General features: G+C 36.7%; 2 protein-coding genes across 6 annotated transcripts in view; both read right to left on the bottom strand.

The window, feature by feature from the left end:
* LOC109683335 (cell surface glycoprotein CD200 receptor 5-like) overlaps positions 1-24,751 on the bottom strand; it is a 37,755-nt gene that overhangs the window by 12,092 nt on the left and 912 nt on the right. The window contains exon 2 of one of the 5 annotated variants that reach the window (XM_074073136.1): positions 23,369-23,404. In XM_074073136.1, the coding sequence (XP_073929237.1) occupies positions 23,369-23,404 (36 nt within the window). Of the gene's footprint in view, positions 1-8,298; positions 8,372-16,736; positions 16,774-17,452; positions 17,681-19,307; positions 19,406-23,368; positions 23,405-24,751 lie in introns of those variants that run through there. The other 4 variants (XM_074073140.1, XM_074073139.1, XM_074073138.1 and 1 more) reach the window with 4 other exon arrangements.
* The window catches only part of LOC109683333 (cell surface glycoprotein CD200 receptor 1-like), a 109,572-nt gene that overhangs the window by 1,199 nt on the left and 83,622 nt on the right, over positions 1-24,751 (bottom strand). The gene's annotated exons all lie outside the window — the stretch shown is intronic.

Here is a 24,751-nt window from a genome sequence, read left to right on the forward strand (position 1 = left end):
AGAGCAAGGAATGTTATAGGGAAAAAGAAAAAAATCACATAATTATAAATGGGTCACTTCTCCAAGGAGACATAAAAGAAGAACAAATAAAAGAGATACAGATTAAGAAAGTAGAAATAAAACTGCTTTTCTTCACAGATGACATGATCATCTTTGTGTAAAATCTGAAAGAACTGAGCAAACAAAACCCTTCTTGAACTAATAAGCAATTGTAGCAAGTTTGCAGATACATAGTTAATGCACAAAAATCAATTGCTTTTGTATATACCATCAATGAATAATGGAATTTCAAATTTAAAACACAAAACCATTTATACTAGCACCCCTGAAAATGAAATACTTAGGTATAAAATTAATTTAATATGTACAAGATCTATATGAGAAAAACTAAAACTCTGATGAGAGAAAAAAATTAAATAAGTAAAGAAATATTCCACAGAGAGAAAAATTCAATATTGTCAAGATGTCAACATTTCCTGACTTGATCAGGGGTTTTTATCTAATGCTATTTACTCTGCATCCTAAATACTTCAAATAATGGCTTGCACAACTCTCTCACATGTGGCTGGCTCAAATGGGAATAAAAATAACGGTCAACACTATGCTATAGCCTACTAGACTAAAGTTATGAAGACATGGGGCACGCCCTTATGCTGTCGGTGAGAATGTAGAACTATTACAACTTTGACAGGAAGAAATTTAGTGATACAGAGCCAAATCACTGATGCATATTACTTTTGAGTCAAAAATCCTACTTCTAGGAACCTCTCCCAAGGATACACAGGGAATAGAGTGAAAAGAATACATGCACAAGGCTGTTCATTACAACATTATTTATGATTGTAAGATTTGGAAATAACTCAAATACCTATCCATAGGAAATTGATTGACTAAACTATGGTTTATACACAAATTGAACTACAATGAAAGTCTGTAATAAAGAATGAGGAATAGCTCTATAAACTATTATGGAGTGGCTAGGATACATTGCTAACTAAAAGAACCAAGTTAGATAAAAGTGTGCAATAGCATACTATCATTAATCTAAAATATTCTTTTCTTGATTATAATTGCAAAACTGGGAGGATAAAATGGGACAGGACTAGAAATGAGATGTTTCTGAATATTCTTCATTTTGTAGATTTGACTGTGGAACCATGTAACAATTTTGTATAATTATAAGGCATATTTAAGTGAATTTTAAATTATTTATAAGCTCTAAAACTACAAAGCAAAATGAAACAAACCTAATTGTGTGAAAATTGTTTGCATAAATTGTTTGGATGAGCTATTCCAAGAAACTTTAAAAACATAGTTATTTGACTGGATGTCTATAGAAGAATATAATAACTTAATGACAAAATAACTGAAAAAAATTCTTAAACTGTTGTCAATAATCACATTGGTGAGAGTGATTGGTATTGTTATCACAAACTATTCTATATATGCTATGGGATAGATCAAAGGAATTATTCATAGAAATTGAGAGTATAATACTAGTTACCAGACCCTGGGGAGATTAGAGAAGAGGGAGGATCAGAGTTGGTCACTGAGTACAAAGTTATGGTTAGATAAAGTCTGATGCTCTACAGAATCACAGGAGGAGCATAGTTAACAGTAATGCAGTGTACATCTCGAAATATTTGGAAAAAGTATTCTGAATGTGCTCACCATAAAGAAATAATAAAAGTTTACGGTAACATAAGGATATGCTAATTAAGCAAAACATCATATTGTACCTTGTAAATATGTATAAATGTTACATGTCAATCAAAAAATAAAATTGATGAATTAAGAAGAAAACAATTAAAGGATTTATTATTATTATTGATGTCATGCAATTTTTCAATGAGGAAGAAAAAAGTTGAAAAAATAAGCAAGTTCAAGTAAAAACAAAGTGTTAAATTTACATCAAAAGTATCAAATCAGCTCACACTATTTTTTATCTTTCAAAATAATCTGTATGTATTTCCTTTCTGCTGCTAAGTTTTAGGATCATTCATTACAAAGTAATAAATAACCAATATAGTTACCAACCACATTGACCTAATTGATATTTTTGGAACACTAGCCCAGCGTATGTAAAACACATTTTTTAAGTGTATATGATACATTCACTAAGCTTGATCACATTCTGAGCCACAAAGCAAATCTTGAAAAAATTTTAAAAACTGAAATCACACAAGAGATGCTCTCCAACCAAAACAGAATTAAATTGGAAATCAATTATAATGAGAAACCAAATACTTGGAAGTTAAACACATTTCTAAGGAACTCTTTCATCAAAGAAGAAATCTACAAAGAAATTAGAGTGTATTTTGACAGGATGATAATAAAAATACAACATTCCAAATTATAATTTTTAAAAAAAGAAACATCTGAAAGTTACCTTAAACAGTTCAAACAAAAAAGAAAGAATTAAATAATAAATATAAGAATTAAATCAATAAAATACAAAATAAGTAATGTAAAAAATTAGGTAAATTGAATGGTGGGCCTTGGCTGAGGTATAGCTCAGTGGTTCAGCACTAGCCTAGCATGCACAAGGCTGAAGGTTTCATCCCCAGTAACATGGCCCCCTGCCCCCTCACACACAAAAAGCTGGTTCTTTGAAAATATCATAGTGATATAAACCTTAATGAGAATGGTCAAGAAAAAAATAAAACACAAATCTCTAATACTGGGAATTAAAGAAGGACTACTTATATAAGCCTGCATTTCTGCATGGCACCATGCAGCCTTTCTCTTCTCTACAAATAAAACCTTTCCGACTTCTGTAGCTCAAGTCCTCCTCTGTTTTCATTCTCAGAGCAGACCTGAGGACCCTCAACTGCTAAAAATTCCTCCGTGTCATCTATGCATCATCTGGTGACCACGAAAGGACACTTCTTCACCTGAGGTTGGTACAGGTTGTGCCAACCTGGAGGGGACTGCCTAGGAAGTGCCTGTGACTGTTCATCACTCCAATGGAGTCCATCTTCCAGGAGAGCCCCCCACAACAGCTTAGCTAGGGTGGATCTCTTAAGCCGACTTTCCCTGTCTCTGTCTCTCTGTCTCTCTCTCTCTCTCTCTCTCTTCCTAGGAAAGCTTTCTCCCTTGGGAACCTGGAGGAAAAGCTCCAAGCCCTCCACAGCTGTTAAGGCAGGTAACCTGAGAAATCAGGGGCTGGCCAGGGGCTTATACTGGACTGCCGATGCTATGGGGGCAGTGCTAAAACTTCAGTGCACGGAGGCTTTTTTCCTCTCAACTCTCGGTTCCCTTCCTCCTTAAACTCTCTCCCTTGCAGATCTGACCTGCTTATGAGGAGGTACAAAAACAACTGGTGGAAAGGAAAGTTTCTCTTCAAGCTGTAAGGGTGCTCTGGCTGAGGCAACTCCCAAGCGACACCCAATGAAGATGCAATTTCATGACCCACTCTAAGGCCCCAAAGGTGGCTGAGTATTGGACCCCTCCAGCCATGTCTGCACAAACACAATCAGATCTCTACACTTTCTTCCCAGTTCCTGTGGCCCAAGAGTGGAGGTCATCCCTTGCTTCCAGTGCTCCAGTGCTGCCTCTGGCAGGATAGACCTGGACAGCAGTGATGACTAATAATCCCTCATGTGTTGAGCCTGGGAACTCTCTTTGCCCCCAATCCTCAGCTTCTCCTTCCTCTTTCCCAAGTAGATCAGGATGAGTGACCTCCATCTTTGTTCTAAACACCAGTGGGCTTCCTTCTATAGCTGAGTCTGTGAGAGATCCCTACATTCTCCAGACAGACATCAAAAAAGTGCTACTAATTTGGGCTTAACTATTTTTTTCAGGCATCTGGTTGATCTGGTTAAGCAGGTTCCTGTTGTCTGCCCTCAGGGGAGAAAGAGTTTTTATCCCTTACCACATCAGAAAAAAAAAATGTCTTCAGATTCTCCCTCTCTTCTTGTAGAAAATATCTATGTTCTATACATAGGGGGGACAAAAGTCTACCTCACCAGGAGTCCCATGCCTCTGCAGGGGTCTTCCTGCTGGCCACTCAAGCCCTCTTGGTTACTTTAATAGAGTTGTTTTTAAATTTCAAGCCTTCAGCTGAAAGAGGAAACCAGGTACCTCGGTTGCAAGGTAAATAGGCAAAAAATTGATCAGGGTCACTCTGGAAGGGTGGCCTAATGTCTTCCCCTTGACCTTAGCCACAGATGGCAGTGGTGGGAGAACACAGGAGAGAGGGATACCCTCTCCCTCATAGAGGATCTCCTCACCTGAGCATGCCTAAGTAAAAGGAGAAAACCTCTGTTATGGTGATCAATTTTCCCTTGCTTCCTTTTCAGATGGGGAATCAAGCTTCCAGGATCCCAGAAGGATCCCCCTTTGCCTGCTAACTAAAACATTGGAAAGATCTTGATCCAGAAAGTCTTCAACAAAAGCAACTCAAGTTTTATTGCACCCAGGCCTGGCCACAATATCCTCTGGGAGATGGGAAAAATGGCCCAGAAGGAGGGAGCATTAATTATAATACCATTCTTGAATTAGATATGTTCTGTAAAAAGGAAGGAAAGTGGACTGACATCCCACATAGTCAAATTTTCTTTTTCCTAAAAGACCACCCAAAATGGCTGAACAAACACAGGCTAGATACCCAGACCATGGTGACCCTTTACAAAAATCCTCAAGCCCCTTGAGGAACCAGAACCAAAAAACCATCTAAAGCCAAAGGGCCCCCAACAATGTTAAAGGGGGCCTTTCCTGTGACAGAAATCAAATCTCCAGGGGATCCACAGGGGTATATCCCACCCTGAGAAGACTGGGCTCACATTCCTTTTAAAGTAAGTGAACTTAAAGAAATTTTAAAAAGATTTAGGAAATTACACAGAAGACCCAGATCAGTACATCCTGGCACTCAGAGAAGTCAGCCAAAACTTTGAATTGAGCTGGAAGGATGTAATGCTATTGTTATCCCAGATTCCCACTTCCCTGGAGAAACAGCAAGTACTAGATCAGGCAGCTGCAGCTGGGGACAATTATCACTTAGATAAATGTGGCCCTATAGGCCTATCTTAGACTGGGCCCTTAGAGGAGGAGGAAGGGGAGGAGGAAGAAAGACAGAGGCACTGGATACCTAAAAGGGAATCCCAATTCCCAATTCCCACAGAAGATCAGACAGTGCCTAGATATGATCCTAAGTGGGACCCTAAAAATGACAAGGATGAATGGACTCATAACCACTTCATCCACTGCATTCTTGAGGGTCTAAGGAGAGCCAAGATAAAACCCCTTAATTACTCCCAAATCACTGCTGTACAGCAAGGACCCTTAGAAACCCCAGTAGCTTTCCTTCAGAGACTTAAGGATTCTTTACAAAAGCATACCAACATTGTATCAGAGTCACGGGAGTAGGAGATTGTCCTAAAAGATAAATTTCTAACACAGTCAGCCCGATATTTGTAGAAAGCTTCAGAAATTGGTGGCTGAAGGAATCAGAGATCTAGACCAATTGGTCCATGTAGCCACATCCATATACTATAATAGGGACTTAGAAAAAGAAAAAAAGGACCTGGAGAGGAAAAAGAGAAAGGACAAAGGGCAGAAGGCTCTGATCCCAGCACTCAGAAAGGTTCCCCTGGGGCAGAGTCCAAGCTGAGGGTATGTTTTCAATGTGGACAGGCAGGCCATTTTAGGAGGGAGTGCCCCATTTGCCAGGGAAATCACTGGAAGGTGCACTATCCTCAGTTCCCCTGGGAGCTGAGGCCAGAGCCTCTCACTTAATGATGGTCCTGGGGCTTCTGATCCAGGCTCCTGTGACCACCATAAAAGCAGAGGAGCCCTGGCAATACTTACTATTGAAAAGCACAAAGTCAGCCTCTTTATCAGTACTGGAGCCAGCATTCCAGCTATTTCTTTCTCTCCTGGACCCAGGTCCTCCAAGAAAATTACTGTTCAGGGTCTACCAAGCCAGCCCTTAGAGTGTTATTTCACTCAGCCTCTAGCCTGCTCCTGGGGAGATTTCCACCTCTATTGCTCCTTTTTAATTGTCCCAGAAACCCCTACTCCTCTGCTAGGGCAAGACCTTCTATCTAAATTGGGGATACAGCTCCTTTTATCCCCAGGTAAGTACTTTTGATTGCCCCTGATAGAGGAACAAGTAGACCCCATGGTTGAAAAGTTGGACATAATGTAGGACAGGCACGAGCAGCGGTCCCAGTCCTAATTCATCTCAAGGACTCCTCTTGGTTTCCCCATCAAAAATAATGTCCTTTAAGACTGGAAGTTAAGGAGGGGCTATTCCCACAGTCAAAGACTTAAAGAGATAGGGACTGCTAATAGAATGCTCCAGACCACATAATACACTTATTCTCAGTGTCAGGAAGGGACCTAACAAATGGAGGCAAGTCCAAGATCTCCACCTGATCAATGAAGCAGTACTGCCTCTCCACCCTGTAGTTCCAAATCCCTATATGTTTTAGCCAAATACCTCCAAGTACTGCTTACTACTCGTCCTGGACTTAAAGGATGCCTTCTTTTGCATTCCCTTACACCCTGAAACTCAACCTATCTTTGGCTTTGAGGACCCCACACGAAAGTCTGGACAAGTCACCTGGACTGTCCACCCCCAAGGATTCAGAGACAGCCCCCATCTCTTTGGGTTGGCTCTATTCCAAGACTTGGCAGAGTGGCAATATCCACAAGCTACTCTGCTACACTATGTAGATGACCTCCTCCTCTGTGGACTGACTAAGCCTGTCATTTCACAAGCCACTGAATCCTTACTAAACTTCCTAGCAGATAGAAGTTATAAAATCTCAAAAAAAAAAAAGCCCAATTGTGTCAGTCTAGGGTTACATATTTAGGTCTTGTCCTGGAGAAAGAAATGAGGCTCTGGGAGAAGATAGAATCCATTCAAGCCTGATATTTCTTCTACCTAAGATTCTAAAACAATTGAGGGCCTTTCTTGGGTGGCAGGATACTGTAGAATTTGGATCCTGCAGACCTACCCAGACCCTTATATCAGATTCTTAAGGAAGCACAGAAGGATCTCCAGCCCTTTATTGAATAGGATGACAAGTCAGAAAATGCATTCCACCAGTTAAAAAAAAGGCCCTTATGACAGCTCCAGCCCTAGATCTCCCAGTACAAGACAAGCTTCAATTATATGTCTATGAAAAGGGAGGATTGGCCCTGGGAATGGTGACTTAGCTCCAGGGCATCACTCCCCAGCCAGTGGGCTACTTAAGTAAAGAATTAGATCAGGTAGCCACAGGATGGCCAGGATGTCTTCAAGCAGTCGCTACAGTTGGCTAACTCTAGTGCCTAAAACTTAAAAACTTGTCCTAAACTGGTCCCTGATAGCTTATACCCCCCATGACATAGGGGAAATTTTAAACTCAAAAGGGAGGTTACTCTAATAGTTTTAGGGATAACAGCATTGATTGCAGCCTTAGCTGGAATAAGCTATGGGGTGATTGCCAATTATGTAATGGCAAAAGATCTAGCCAAAATAGTAGAGGGCACCTCAGACCAGGTAGGCCTTGCCATTAAGGTCATGCAAAGGTCTTTGTCATCCCTTGCCTGTATGGCCATGGACCACCGCCTAGCCCTAGATTTTCTTTTGGCTAAACAAGGAGGGGTATATACCATCACCAATACTCCCTGTTGCACATATATGAACACTTCAGGCATTGTAGAGAAATGTGCAGACTACATTCTCTAACAGGCTAAAGGGCTCCAGTCCCCGAAACTTAAGCTTCTACACAGGTATGGAACCAAATAAAATCCTGGCTCCCCTCCAGGACATGGTTCCTACCTTTTCTGGAGCCTATAGTTGCCATTATTCTCTTACTTGGACCTTGCATTTTAACCTTACTTGTCAAGTTTGTTTCCTCTTGCCTAGAATCCATCAAACTCCAGAGACCCCTGATGGAGATGAAAAAGACTATTGAAGTCCCCTGGATAACCCATCTGGCCATCCCTGATACTGCAGTTCCCTTTATCTCCCCCTGGCAGCAGGAATCAGTTCCTGAATAGACTTTTCTGTCCCTATCCTTAACAACAGTTAGGGAAATTACTGAGAGGGCAGACTTGAAAGACAGACTGCAAGAGGTCCCAAAAGGTGATAATTGGCCAAGGAGATTCTTCTCCCTGCCAGGAGATGTCTGTTTGCACCTGAGAGACATCTCCACCATTGGGCAATACAAAAAAACCTATAAAAACCAAATTTCCAACCTGACCCACAGAACACCGGTTTCTGTGTACCCCTGCATGCACCCATGCAGACTTTCTCTTCTCTTCTCTACAAATAAAATCTTTCCAACCTCTGCTGCTCAAGTCTACCTCTTCTTTCCTTCTCAGAGTGGACCCAAAGACAGTCAACAGCTGAAAATTTCTGCATGTCATCTGTATCAATGACAAAACAGAATTATTAAAAATTGAATTTGTTAATAAAAATCTTCCCATCAAATTGTCTACAATGACAAATATTTTGTTTTCTTGTGGTGCTAAGGACCAAACCCAGGGCCTTGCATATTTATTCAAGTGCTCCACTACTAAGCTACATTCCTAGCCCTTTACACTACCAAATTTAAGCAAACATTTAAGGAAGAAATAATACTGATTTTATACGCAAACATTTCAGAAACTTAGACAATGAGGTAACATTTCCCAAATAATTTTATAAGTGTAAAATTAGCATCAAACCAGGCAAACACATTACAGATTAAAAAAAAAAAGCACTACTAGCCCTTACAAATATAACACATAAAATTTTCACAAAATTTAGCAAATCAAAACTAGCACCACATAAAAAGAATAATGCAACGTGACTAGATCAAATTTTTCCCAGGAATTCAGATTGATTGAACACCCAGGGATCAATGAAATTTACTATATTAACAGAATATGGGGGAAAACATAATTATTTTAGTAGATTACAAGAGGCATTTGACAAAATTCAATACTCATTCATGAGTTTTAAAAATATCTCCTGGAATAGAAAGAAATGTCCTCAAACTGCCTAGGGGCAGTTATTAAAATTCTATGGGTAATAAATATCATCCTAAATGAAATGTTTCCCTTCCTAAACCAGAGGTAAAGCAAAAATATCTGTTCTTGAAACTTTTTTTTCAATTTTGTAGTTCTGTAATAAAACAAGGAGAAAAAAGGAAAGCTATACATCAGAAACAAAGACACAAAACTCTCCCTACATAAGGATAACAGGATTGACAAGGATCTGCAAAACAACTCCTACAACTAATTGAATTCAGCAAAGTCATAATAAAAAACCACAATACTTTAAAGCAATTGTATTTTCTATAATAGCACAAACAATTATAAATTGAAATTTTACAAAGTGAAAAGACAAATCATAGAAAAGGAGAAAATATTTTAAAATATGTATCTCAAACAAAAGGCCACTGGGTAGAATATGTAAAGAACTGTTACATTCCTATAAAAACCAGTTGAAAAAACTGAACAAATAATTTGACAAATACCTCACCAAAAAAAAAAAGAAAGATTCAGGGTTGGAGATGTGGCTCAAGCAGTAGAGCATAAGCTCAAACCCCTGAGTTCAACCACCAGTACCACCAAAAAAACAACCTAAAAAAAAGGGAACAGATAAATAGAAAGAGGTAAACATGTTCAATTGTAGCAACCATGAAGAAAATGCAGATAAAAGCAGTGAGGTAATTCATATATATGAGTATGGTTAATATTAAGGCGGCTGATAGTAAGTGCTGGCAGGAGAGAGAAGCAATTGGAATACACACATTGCTAGTGGGAATGCAAAACAATGTAACTACACTAGAAAACTTCTGCTAATTGTTTTGCAAAGCTAACTATGTGCCCACCATAGAGCTTGGCAATTCCAATGGTAAGAATTTACCTAAGAGAAAAGAAAACAAAAATCCACATACAACTTGTGCGTGACTGTTCACAGAGAGCTATTTATAAGTATTTATTCACAACACCCCAAAACTGTTAAAAACCCAAGTGTCATTAACATGTACATGGATAAAATGTCCACATGATGGAATATTAATCAGCAGCAAGCAGGAAAACATAACAACATCAGCAAACTTCAAAATCATTCTGGTAAATGAAAAAGCACACGAAAGAATACACTCTAAATACTACACAAAATACTACTTCTAACAAAATGGTATGCAGTCTGGTGACAGAGAATAGGTGGGTGGTTGCCTCTGACGGGGACTGCAGAGACACATGACACAGTCTGGAAATGTTTCCACCTTGTTCGTGGAGATGATTCACAGGAGTACACAATGTCGAAACCCATCAAAGAGTACATTTCACATTGCATGGAGTTAACTATTTATAAGTTATTACTCAACAAAATTGAAAGCGAGTAACTAGAACTAGTGTCAGCAATTTCAGGTTTTAATACACATAACATTAGACCCTGCAAAATAAAGGATAAACATAAACCCTTCGCACTGAAGATAATGTTAAAAAAAAAATTCCATCTAAGTCACAGTCATCAGTAGGAGTGAGTTTTGTGATTTTACTAGCACTGAAACCTCTTAGTAACTTTGAGCACCAGAAGTTTCCTTTCCCAAGTCATCGTTGTCATATGCCTGAGCAAGCAAATACCACCCACGGGATGCACATTGCATCGGTGTGACTGCACAAACCAGACTCCAGAGAGACTCCCTTCAGAGAGAAAAAGGTATCTCAGAAACAGCACATGACTTTTCTGTGATGTTAAACAGTTTTTATCTACTAAAAAATGAGGCACTGTGTGCTCTTCACTCTAAAAAACCTACATGTTATGTGCATTTCTGAAATTTCAGCAACAACCTCTGATTCAGTAACTGCCATTAACCAAGAAGAGCATATATTATGCCATACTTAAATGGTTGTTTGACAGTGTTGTTAATATTTATTTATTATTTCTAGTGTATAGGGATAAGAAACAAAAAAGTTAAGATTTCCTGCCCTTTGATTCACTGGAAACATGGTTAGGAGAGGCCTGGAAAATGAATTTCAAACTTCAAAACTGTTTTCTTTCAAACTTCAATAACTCTTCAAATTTATTTTAACAACTTTATAGCTTAACCTTTATGGATTAAGACTATTCTGTATCTGTGGGAGTAAGGAGGGTGAATGAGGGAGATCAAGGTGAGGGTATATGGCTGATGAACTGCATATACTTATAGAACAAAGAAACCTCTTGCAATTGCTTTAAGTGGAGAGTGAGGATGGCATTGAGAAGGAGAAATGGTGGGGGTGATTTAACCAATGTACAATATAAGCCAATTTGAAACTGTCACAATGAATCCCCCCTGTGCAATGAATAGATCCTAATAAAAAAGACATTTCTAATGAATTCATATTCCACTGTTTTCCACTGACTTCATATACTTATAAGAGGTGATGAATGGCTCTGTGTCATCTGCCTTCCACCCATACATGAACTACTCAAATCTGGGACATATTTAAAGGAGAGAAAATGAAATCAATCTTATATCCTCAATAGTGCAGAAGCCACTGTTTCTCCACAGAGTCCTACACAACATGATAGAAAATCAGTAGATTTTAACTGAAATTACACAGAAATCACTGTCCATGGGGATAGGTCCAGTGTGGATACCTTACATGAGATTAAACTCCTTTCTCATACAGCACTCCCTAATTTTATTTGGTCCATTGATGGGCACTTCAATGTATAGGCTTTTCTAAAGAATCTTAGAATTGGAACTGAGAAGAATTCATTAATCTCCTTTCCTTCCTTAATTTCCTGCCACAAGGGGGAAAACAAGGAAAACAATGAAGTAGAAGCAGAGAGAGAAAATAGAGATGAGCCCTTATCAACTTCAACTTTCTAGTCACATAGTTCCTGAGCTCGCATGCATCACTTCTCTTGGATTCCATAGAATTTCTTATAACCAAAATAGTCCTAATAAACTTCCAATTTTATTTTTTAAAAATTGCTGTATTGTAGTTTTTTCTTAAGGCAATGATATAGAGAGAAGGGGTGAATGTTTTGTCATTATAAGGTACTTGTATTACCCATGAGGCAATATAGCATTACGTGAAAGTGAACGTAGGTTAGTTGTTAATGAATACTGCAAACTCTAGGACAACTGCCAAAAGCGTAAAAGCAGAGGTATAACTGATATTTTAAGAGAAGACAAAATGAAATCACTAAAAAGGCTCAATTAGAACCATGAAAATAGGAATAATGGCAATGAAAATAGTAAATGGTATAGTAGATTTTAACCCAAGTATATCAGTAATGCCTTTGAATATCAGTAGTCTAAATGTACCAATTAAAAGAGAAATTTGTTGTAGTGGATCAAAAAAGCAATACTAGCTGAAGATGTGGCTCAAGTGGTAGAGCACATGACTAACAAACACAAGGTCCTAAATTCAAACTCCAGTACCACAAAAAAGCAAGACTAAACTGTATTGTCTACAAAAAAACTCAATTTAAATATAGTTTCAAACTCAGAGGGGACGGTGAAAGATGTGCTCTGCCAAAAATAATCAAAGGAAGTGTGAATAGCTATATTAATTTTGGACAAAGAAGATTTCAAAGCAAAGAAAGACATCAGAGTTAAAGACGGACATTTTATGAAGATAAATAGTAAATTCTCCAAGAAGGACAGCAAAATCCTTAATAATATGCAGGCACCTAACAACAGAGTGTCAAGACGCATAAAGCAAAACTCTTATAACTATCGGGAGAAATAGATGAATACACTGAGAGTTGGAGACTTCTATATCCCTCTATCTGAAGTGGACAGAACCAACAGGTACAAATTCAGAGAGCATATAGCTAAACATGAGTATCCCATCAACTGGGCATAATTGACATCTCTAGACTAACTCCCATGATAGCAGAATGCATACTCTTTTCAAGGTCATGAAAGTAGACTTCATTCTGAACCACAAAGCACATCTTAACAAATTTGAAGACTGAAAGCCATAGGGTGTCTGCTCCTTTACTACAGTGGAACTAAAATGGAAATCTGTAGTAGACAGGTAGATTGAAAATCCTTAAGGATTTAAGATTCTATCACATATTTCTAAATAACAAATTGATGAACGAAGAACTCTCAAGAGAAATTTTTAAATGTTTTTAACTAAGTAAAAATGAAAACAACTTGTCAAAATTTGTACAATGAAACAAAAGCAGTGTTTAAGAGGGAAATTTTTAGTATTGAATGCTTATATTAGGAAAGAAAAACTATTTAAAAATTGGTCATCAAACTCAACTTTAGGAAATTAGAAAATTATACCCAAAGTAAGAAGAAGATGAGAAACAATAACTAGAGCAGAAATCAATGCAATTGAAAACAGGTAAACAATAACATAAACCCACAAAATGAAAAGCTGGTTCTTTGAAAAGATCAATACATTTGATAGACAATTTGTCAAACTAGTTAAGAAAAAGAAAGGATGCACATTGCTAATATCAAATGAAAGACAGAGGATTAATACGCATTAAAAGAATGATAAGGGAACACTATGAACAACTTGATGCCAACAAATTTGATAAATTAGATGAAATAGACCAAGTCCTTGAAAGACACACAAATTTACACAAGAAGTATATACATTATGAAGAAACTGAATTTTATATTTATTTCCAAAACAAAAAATACAGGCCCAGAAACATTCAGTGATGAATTCTACCAAATATTTACCAATTTTCTATAATCAGTAATTCTAATCTAGCAAATAAAGAATAAACCTGTTGGGCTGGTGGTATAGCTCAGTGCCAAAGTTTGTACTTAGCATAGGCTAGGCCCTTGGTCAAGTCCCAGCATTAAATAAATAAACAAACCTCCTTGCACCTAAATAAGGACAGCCTCCCAGCATATTCTTCCTAGGCTTGCTTCAGTGAGCCTTAACCAATTCCAGCCTTACAGGGGTTGACAGGCTCTTGCCAACAAGAATGGGAGGGACAGTACCCCCAGGCCCTCTTTACTGGTTTGCTCCCAAGATAAATTTCTGCAATCTCTCATTAGAGAAAGGCTTTCTGTGCCTGAAAGGAAAAGGTACTCCTTGTGCCTTCTCTCCTGGCTTGTTTCAATAATAAATCAAGACCAGAAATTTCCCCCTTCTAGGAGGGTGTGAAACTTCTTACTCAAACAGGAGAGCATGTACTTCCTACACCTTCTTCTCTGGATTACTCCAGCAATAATTCCAGATCTGCAGACTCCCTCTGAAAGTAGTTTCTGCACATATTGAGCACCCCAACTTTTGTAGCCTTTGCCTAAGCAACTGGTTCCTAAATCACCTATCTTTGGGAGTTAGTGGAGCTCTACACTCCTGAGTCTTCTCAACCACAGAGAACAAACAGATGATTTTTAAATGTTCAGCAGCTCTCTCCTCAAGTTCAAAGTAAGCAGTCTGATTAACAGTACAGGCTGATCAGATCCTTTCTTTGGTATAGGACAGAATGAGAAGCTCTCAGCTTATCTGTAAGGAATGGAAGAAATGGAACACACATCTACCAGCCCAACATCTCTAGTTACATCTCAAGGTACAAGTTTTATCTTTCCTATCTTAATGCAATAGCATAACTTGAAACTCTCGAATTTGGGAGAGGGGCTCTAAGAACAGATACTGGCAGCTAGATAAATGCAAGGAGATTAGACACACCTGGAATCTTTGGTTGTGCTGATTGGGAAGGAACATCTTCTACACAAGACCAGTCTAACAACACTGGGAGAAGTGGTTTCTTTATATTATGCACAAAACCAACAGAGAGACTCAAGGAAAATGAAGAAAGGAGATATGTTTCAAATAAAAGAACAAGAAAAACATCAAAAAGCTGATCCTGATGAAATATAGATATATTATTTACTTGACAGGAAATTTTGAAAGACAGTCATAAAGATGTTCTCCAAGGTAAGGATAGCAGTACATGAACAAAAAAACTTCAGCAAGGACACAAAAAATATTTTTAAAGTACCAAACAGAGATCACTGAGATGAAGAATATAACTGAACTTAAAAACTCATAAGGGATCTAACATTAAACTACATCTAGCAGAAGAAAAGACTGGCAATCTTGAAGACAAGTTGTTGGATCACCCAATCCAAGGAACAAAAAGGAAAAAGAAAGAGAAAACCTAAGGAACTTATGGAACACCATAAAGCAGAATAATGCACACATTATTTGTGTAACAAAAGAAGAGAGAGAAAATGACAGAGATTATATTGAAAAAAATACTACAAAACTAAACAAAAAAGTCTGGGAATGAAATAGAGATGTCAATGGGCACCTCATAGGAAGAATACAGAGATCCATATCAAGTCCACATTTTAACCAATCATCAAAAGTTAAAAACAAAGAGAAAATATTGAAAGCTTTACGGTAAATGTGAGTTGTTACATACAGGGGACAGTATGAGACTAACAGCAGATTTTTCAATAGAAACCTTGCAGGCTAGAAGACATTGAGATGATTGTATTCAAAATGTTGAAAGAAAAAAATGTGCAACCAAACAATCCTATTCTCCAAAAACGAAGGGAACATTATAATTTTATCAGAAAAAGTCTGAGAGAATTTGTTGCACTAGCTTTGCCTTTCAAGAAATCCTAAAAGGAATCTTATAAGCTGAAGGTAAAGACCACTAAATATGTAAAAATACAAGACTTGCTAGTGAATTTAAAGACACAGTCAGACTCAGAACGCTCACATGGTAATGGTGATATGAAAATCAATTATATTTCTAGCATCAAAGTCAAAAAAGTGAAACCATTCAAAACAACTGTAGACACAGTAATTTTTAAGGGACATAACTATAGAAGATACAAAATGTGTCAACATAACTTGATACTATACTCAGAAATACTGAAGGCTCTACCAGAAAACTATTAAACAGATAAAATCAGTTAAGTTGCAGGCAATCTCAGACAATTAAAAAAATGATTATAAGAATGATCACCAAAATTAAGAGGACATGAATGAATTCCAAGAAATACAAACAAACAGATGAACCAAATAAGGAAGGCAGTACAAGACATGAAAGAGAAATCCAATTTTCCAATAGCCTGGATCAAGTTGAAGACAGAACTACAGGGTATGAAGACAAGGCAGACAAATTAGAACATTGAGATGAAGGTAAAAAATAAGATGGAACATGAAAGATTCATAAACACCATTAAAAGATCAAACCTTTGAATCATGAGCATATAAGAAGGAGAAGAGGTGTAAGCTAAAGGCATCAAAAATATATTCAATGAAATAATAGCAGAATATTTTCCAAATCTTAAGAAAGAATGGTCATTCAGGTACAGGAGGCTTTTAGGACATCAAATGGACAAGACCAGAAAAGAACTTCCCCAAAAGCATATTATAGTTAAATCACTAAGTATGCAGAACAAAGAAAATATTGAAAGAAAGAAAACAGAGAGAAAGAAAGAGAGAAAGAGAGAGAGAGAGAGAGAGAGAGATTAAATCACAAATAAAAGCAAAATCATAAGGATAACAGCATATTTCCCAACAAAATTTCTAAAAATCAGGAAGGCATGGAGTGATGTATTCCAAGGCCTGAATGAAAATAATTGACAACCTAGATTACTATACCTAGTGAAGCTGGGTGAAGGAGAAAATAAAACCTTCCATGATTAAGAAAATTAACTATGCTGGCATTGCATAGTATCCTATACACAGAAGAGGAAGAAAAATGTAACCATGAAAATATGGAAAAAATAAATTTCACCAGACAAGGAGATAAGCAAATGAGGATGAGGAAAACATCAAAGAGTACCCCAAAAATGACAGTAATTGCAACATACCTTTCAATAATAACTCTAACATTAGTGGTCTCAGTGGATTAGATTAAAAAATAAGACCTGACCATTTGTTGCCTACTAGAAATGAACCTCACTGGCAAAGACAAAGACAGGCTTAAAGCGAAAGGACATAAATAAATATACCAAGCAAATTGAGCCAGAAAACAAGCAGGAGTAGCTATATTCATACTGACAAAGCAGATTTCAAACAAAAATTAGAAAAGACAAAAAAAGTCACTTCATAGTGATACAGGGAACAATACATCAAAAAGATTATAACAACTGTAAACATGTATACACTGAATATCAGCACATCCAATTTCATAAAACAAAGATTATTGGTCATAAAAGCACAGAAAGACACAAATACAAATATAGTAGATGATTTTAATATACCACTTCCACCAATAGATAGGACACACACACAAATCAACAATGCAACTTCTGAATTAAACAACACTGTAGATCAAGTGGACTTAACAGATATCTGCAGAATATTCCACCCAACATCTGCAAAATACATACTCCTCTTAGCAGCCTACAGAACTCTCTCCAAAAATAGATCATATTTTAGAACACAATGTAAGTCTTAACAAATATATGAAATTTTAATAATTTCCTGAATTTTATAAGACCATGATAGACTAAAACTAGAAATCAACAGCAAGACAAAGTATACAGAGAGAATGAACAATATGCTTTTCAATTACACAACTTACCTGAAGCTTTGTGAATGGCAAAGGGAGTGCTGAGGAAAGCTTATACCTATGAGTGCCTACATTAAAAAAACCAAGACCTCAAATAAATAACCTGATGATGTGCCTCATGCTCTTAGAAAATCATGAAAAAGCCAAACTCAAAATCAGAAGATGGAAAAAAAATTGTAAAGATTGGGACAGAAATTAATGAAATGGAGAGTAAAAGAACAACACAAAAAATCAATGAAACAGAGTTTGTTTGTGAAACGATAAGCAAGATTGGCAAATCTTTAGCCAAACTTACCAAGAGAAAGAGGGACAAGACCCATTTAATAATTTAGAGATGAAAAAAGGGATATCACAACAAATACCAATAAAATTCAGAGAATGAATAGAGAATATTTTAAAACTTATGTTTTGATAAACTAGAAAATCTAGAAGAAATGGATACATTTCTGGATGCATATGACCTGACTAATTTGAATAATCTTAAGCAGATCTATTATGAGCAAAGACACTAAAGCAGGAATAAAGAGTCTCCCAACAAAGAAAAGCTCAGAACCAGATGGATTTACTGGTGAATTCTATCAGACTTTTAAAGAACACAAATGCTTCTTAAACCATTCCAAAAACAGAAAGGGAAGGAAGGCTACCAAATCCATACTCTGAAGCCAATATTACTCAGATATTAAAACTGGATAAGGACAAAACAAAAAAAGGAAATTTATGGACCAATTTCTTGATGAACATAAATGCAAAATTTCTCAATAAAACACTTGCAAACAAAATTCAACAACATATTTTTTAAAAATAGTATCAAGTTGGTTCCACTCCAGTGAAGCATGGATGCTTCAACTACACAAATCAATAAATCTAATTTGGTATATAAACAAAATAAGAACAAAAAATCACATGATCATCTCAATGATGCAGAATAAAAGCCTTTGAAAAATATTCAACACCCCTTCATGACAAAAACTCTGAAGAAACTAGGAATAGAAGTAACATACCTCAATACAATAAAGTCAATATATGAAATCAATAGTTAGCATTCTACTAAAACTGAAATTATTTCTTCTAAACTCAGGAATGAGACAAGAGCCACCTATTCTCCCCACTCTCATTCAGTATAATGCTTGAATTCTTAGCCAGAGCCATAAGGCAAGAGAAAGAAAAAGGGATTCAAATAAGAAAGGCAGAAGTCAAATATCCCCATTTAATAATGATATGATCCTTTACTTAAAAGACCCTAAAGACTCTGCCAGAAAACTCTTAGACCTTATAAATCCTTTAGCAAATTAGTAGTATATAAAATCAACATACAAAATCAGTAGCTTTTATATACCATGAAACAGACTGAGGAAGAAATCAGGAAAATAATCCCATTCACAATAGCCCTAAAAACAAAAACAAAAACAAAAAGGCATAAACTTAAGAATTAAAAACCTGTACAATGAAAACTATAAAACATTGAAAAAAGAAGTAAAAGAAGTCACTAGAAAATGGAAAGACCTCCTGTATCCATAGATCAGAGAATTAATCTTGTGAAAATGATTATGTTACTGAAAGCAAACTACAGATTCAATGCAATCCCCATCAAAATCTCAATGTTTCTTCAAAGAAATAGAAGAATCAGTTCTAGAATTCATATGGAATCTCAAAAGATCTCAAAGAGCCTAAGCAATTGCAAGATAACAGAGCAACGTTAAAGATACCACAATAACTGACTTAAAATTGTACAACAGAGCCATGGTAACAAAGACAGCTGGTTCTGACACAAAGCAGACACACAGACTGATGGAGTAGACAGAATACTCAGAAATAAACCCACAGAGCTGCAGCCATCTGATTTTTGACAAAGATGCCAAAAACATACCTTGAAAGTTTGAAGACAGCCTCTTCAGCAAATGGTGTTGTGTAAACTAGATATCCACATGTAGAAGACTAAAGCTAAATCCTTATCTCTGACCTTATTAAAAAAATCAATTCAAGGACTGGGGCATTGCTCAAGTGGTAGAATGCCTGTTTAGCAAGCATGAAGCCCTGAGTTCAAACTCCGATACCACCAAAAATCAATTCAAAGTGGATCAAGGATCTTAATGTAACACCTAAAACTTTGAAACTGCTCCAGAAAAACAGGAAAAATACTTGAAGAAGTAGGCATAGAGACTTTCTGAATAGGACTCCAATTGCTGAGGAAATAAGAACAACAAGAATTGACCAATGGGATTCCATCTAATTAAAACACTATACACATGAAAGGAAACAATTACCAGAATGAAGGGCCAACGTAGAGACAGGATAAAATGTTTGCCAACTATTAATGGGAAAAGGAATTAATATCCAGAATATATAACGAGCTCCAAAAACTAAACACTGACAGAGCAAATAATCCAGTTAAGAAATAAGTAAATGAAATGAACACACAGTTCTCAAAAGAAGTACAAATGCCAATGACATACATGAAGAGCTGTTTGATATCCCCAGCCACAAAGGAAATGCAAATCAAAATGACATTGAGAGTCCATCTCACCTCAGTCATAAAAACAATCATCAAGAAAACAAACAACAAATGCTGGCAAGCATTCAGGGAAAAAGAAACCATTGTACGTGGTTGGTGGGAATGTAAAATTAATGCAACCACTTTGGAAATTAGTATGCAGGTTCCTCAAAAAACTAAAAATAGAACTGCCACACGATCCTACCATATCACTCGTGGGCATGTGTCTGAAGGACTGTAAGTCAGCACACAGTAGAGATACCTGCAGGCTTGTGCTTATTGCATCACTGTTCACAATTCTCGAGGTCTCGAATCAGCCTAGGTGCTCATCAACTGATGAATGGATAGACAATGGGCTTTATAAACACAAGGGAGTATTATTCAGCCATAAAGAAGAATGGAACTATCTTTTACAGGAAAATGGATGGAACTTTAGGTCATCACATCAAACAAAATAAGTCCCTCAGAAAACAAATATCACATGTATTCATTTATATGTGGGAAAAAGTCAAAAACATTAATGAAAGGGGGACTATTTGGAAGGGAACTGATATGAAGGAGAAGGGTGAAAAGTGAGGGTGATGGGGTTGAAAATGATTGAAGTATTTTATTTGCATGTATGAAAATAAAACAATGAAACCTATTAAACTTTATTTAAAAAGAAAGAAATAGAAAGAGGGTAGAGAGCATAGGAGGAGTAATAGAGGAGGTGAATTTGATAAAAACACTTTATATTCATGTATGGACATATTGTAAGAAACTGTTTTGTACAGATAATATATGCCTAAAATGAAAAGAAAATGAGAGCTGGGCATAGTGGCTGGTACCTGTAATCCCAGCTACTTGGGAGGTGGAGAGTGAAAAGCTTGTGGTTTAAGGCCAGTCTAGGCAAAAAGTTAGTGAGTCCTCATCTCAACAGACATAACTATAGTAGCACATGTCTCATGTCTGTAATCCCAGCTACAAAGGAGGCTTAGGTAGGAGGATTGTGGTCTAGTCTGGCCTTCTCAAAAACATGAGACCATATCTGAAAAATAACTAAAGCAAAAAAGGCTGAAGGCATGGCTCAAGTGCCAGAGCACTTGCCTAGCAATCATGAGGTCCTAAGTTCAAACCCCAGTACTACAAATGAAAGAAAGAGAAAGAGAAGAAGGTGGGGGAAGAGAGAGAGTGAGAGAGAGAGAGAAGGAAGGAACAAAGGGAGGGAGGGAGAGAGGAAGACAAAAAGGAATGCCTGTACACTATTAATAGAATTGAAATTAGTATGGCTATTTTTTAAATTAGTGTTTATTTCAAAAAACTAAAACTGGAATTACAACATCCAGCAATCTGTTTCTAGGTACATATGCAAAAAAAATTAAAACAGGTTTGTCAAAGAGACATCTGCACTCCTATGTTCATCTCAATGTTATTCCCAATAGCCAAGATATGGAAGCATGAAGAGTCTATCAACAGGTGTGTGGGAAAGAAAATGTGCTCTGTACATACAGAATCCACATAGTCTTTAAAAGGAACAGCATTCTGTCACCCATGAAAACATGGATGGCACTGTAGGACATTATGCTGACTGAAATAAGTTGAGCACAAGACAATACTGCATGACCTCCTGTATGTGGAATATGAAAATGTAGAGCCCAAAGAAACAGAGTAAACATGTTACTAACAGAGTCAGTGGTGGGGTGGGGAATGGAGGGGTGTTGATCAAAGGCTGTAAAGAATTGTTAGACTGGAAGACTCTGTTTTAGTGATCTATCACATTTCACAGGAACCATAGTTAATATTAATGGGTCATATATTTTTAAGCTGCCAAAAGGATAGATTTTTAATGTTCTCAACACAAGAAGTTGGTGAGGTGGTGATATATAATTAGCTTATTTCAAACATACTGTTGTATAAACAAAGGTCAAAACATCACATTGCACCCCATAAATACAGTCATTATTTGTCAATTAAAAATAGATATTACAAAAAGAAAGATTTTGTGCTGAGTGGTCAAAGTAGACAAAGTTTTTTTCAGAAAGGAATTCCTCCATCTGATAAAGATTATCTATAAAAAAACCCACACCTCAAAAAAATTGAATACAGGGCTGGGTATGGTGGTACATTCCATAATCCCAGCTACTCAGGAGGCAGTGAGACCCTACCTGAAAAGTAAACTAACACAAAATGGACTGGATGTAAGTCCAAAGCCCTTAGTTCAAACCCCAGTACCACCAAAAAAAAATTGAAAACATGTACCATGCAAAGGTTTGTACACAAATGTTAAAATGTTCATCTATTAAAAGTTATTCATAATAGTCAAAGTGGAAACAACCCAAATGTCTACTAAAGGATATTTGGACTGATAAACAAATAAATAAAGTATGGTCCATTCACACAATGGAGTACTACTTGGCAATAACAAGGAGTGACATGCTGATTGATACACACTACAGCATGAATGAATCTTGAAAATAGTATGCTAAGAAGCCAATCAAAAAAGATGATAAATTATGTCATTCTCTCTATGTAATTTCCACAAGAGGTAAATCTATGAAACAGTAAGTAGTGGTTTCTTAAGAGATGGACTTGGGGGAGATGAAAGGGGAATTAATCCTTAGCACAAACACTGAAAAAACAACTACTTTAATTAAAGTAGTTGTTTAATTAAAATTGTGCCCTTAAAAATATTAGTTAACTTGAAAGAAGGCAGGAAGAAAGAAATAAAGGAACAACAAACAGAGGAGGCAATCCAATAAACAGTAAAAGGATGGGTATAATTCAATCATATCAAGAACTATTACGAGCTGCTAGGAGCAAACTCCTACGTTAGCACACAAAGTGGCCTTTTGTTTGGATTCAGCTAAAACCTTTTTGGGAAAAAGAAGATGAACTTGCTTAGAAGTATTCCTGTCCACCAGGAATACGACAGAAGTGCAGAATGCCCAGAAGTGTTCCTGTTCACCACTGTAACCTTTGAACATGTGCTCCATGACCTTGAGCTAAACATGCCCAGGAATATATCCATCTTTCTTTCTTTGACTATGACTTTAAACTACTGAGTGTGCTCAGTTGTGTACGTTTTTATTATTATTACTTTGAGACAAGGTCTTGCTATGTAGCCAGGGTAGCCTTGAACTTTCAATCTTCCTGTCTTAACCACCCGAATACAGGGATTTCTGGCATGTGCCACCACAGCTGGGCAGTAACGTATATCATAAGCTGACCGTGCTCAGGAATGTGCCAGCCCCCCAAAGTGCTTTCCTGTATGATTGTGTACAGGCTTGCTGCATAAAATCCCACATTCTTCTGTTCTAAGAGGACGCTGCTTTTGGAATAACTCCAGTGCTGTCCTTACCTGCTCCAAGTAATAAATCTCTCTCCATTCTTTTATCTTCTGGTTGTGCTTATTGGCACTATACTAACCAAGGAGAGAACCCCACTGATAAAGCACTTACCTAGCACAAATGAGGCCCTGGGTTCAATCCCCAGCACTGGAAAAAAATAAAGTGACTATAAGTCTACATTAATAGCACAGACTCTTCAAGAACACTACTAGAGAAAAAGGAGGAAAGTTTTCAATGTTAGGTAGATCAATTCATCAGAAAGACATAATTGTCTTTTATGTATATACTTCATAACGTACCATCAAAAACCTGAAGCAAAAATAAACTAAATTAAAGGAAGACATAGATTATTTCACAATCATAAATGGAGGTTATGACATCTCTTTCTCAGAAATGAATAGAACAATTATACCATAAAATTAGGAAAGGCATAGAATATTTGAACAATGTAATTATCTTGACCTAAGAGATATTTATAAAACAATACACACAACATACAGAATACATATTCTTTTCAAATGCTTTTGGTACATTTACCAAGGTTGACTATGTGCGGGACCATAACACAAATCTCAGTACACTTGAAAACACTGAAAAACCTATTTGAATATAAAAGACTCTCACATTTTTCATTTCTTTATTGAAGGAAATGGATTTTTAAAGGTGTGAATGATCTTGGCCACTTGTTCTTGAGTTTATACATTCTGAAGTAGAGAGAAATATATACTAGTATATATAGTATATATTTTCTAGTTTGAAGAAAAATCCATTTCTTCCTTATTTGTCACACTATTTCAGAATGGTGATTCTCAATGAAACACAAGGTCTGTCATCTTACCACTTTGGGCAGTATCCTTGCTCTTCCAATCTTTGTAATGATGATTTTATTGCCTTTGTTCCTTATCTTCCCCTCCCTACCTTGACTTTACTTCAAATACTTAAGAACTTTCTCATCTTCCCACCACCAATCTCTAAGATGACCTGCAGCTAAATCATCTTCCCTTTATTAAAATGGAAGGTGGTCCCGCTTCCTACCAAAATCCAGTTCCGCCTCTTGTTCTCTGGATCCTACGCCTTCTCTTCTCAGAGATTTTCTCATTTAATTAATAAATACTAATCTTTAAGAAGGAAAAGGCAAGAAACCCAGAAAGACACTTCTTCAGAGAAACATTAATCCTTTTTGTGGAATATTTATTAAGTACCTACATTTTCTGAAAAACATCAGCTCAAAAGCAAGTTATACAAGTAAATTGATCCTATTTTTCTATTAGATTTTATTACACAATTAAAGTGCATATGATAGAAGAAAAGTCACAAAGAATGGAACTAAATCAATATGCAATTGTTTAAAAACCTTATCATAAATGAATGTTTAATTTTATGAAATACCTGAGGCAATCATGTGGTTTTTCCTCCTGCGAACAGATGATGAGGTCAATAACATTGGTAAATTTTTATTAACCTCTCCTCAATTATATCTTTGTGTTGCTAAAT

The sequence above is a fragment of the Castor canadensis genome, chromosome 5 (assembly GCF_047511655.1).
Source record: "Castor canadensis chromosome 5, mCasCan1.hap1v2, whole genome shotgun sequence".
NCBI lineage: Eukaryota > Metazoa > Chordata > Mammalia > Rodentia > Castoridae > Castor > Castor canadensis.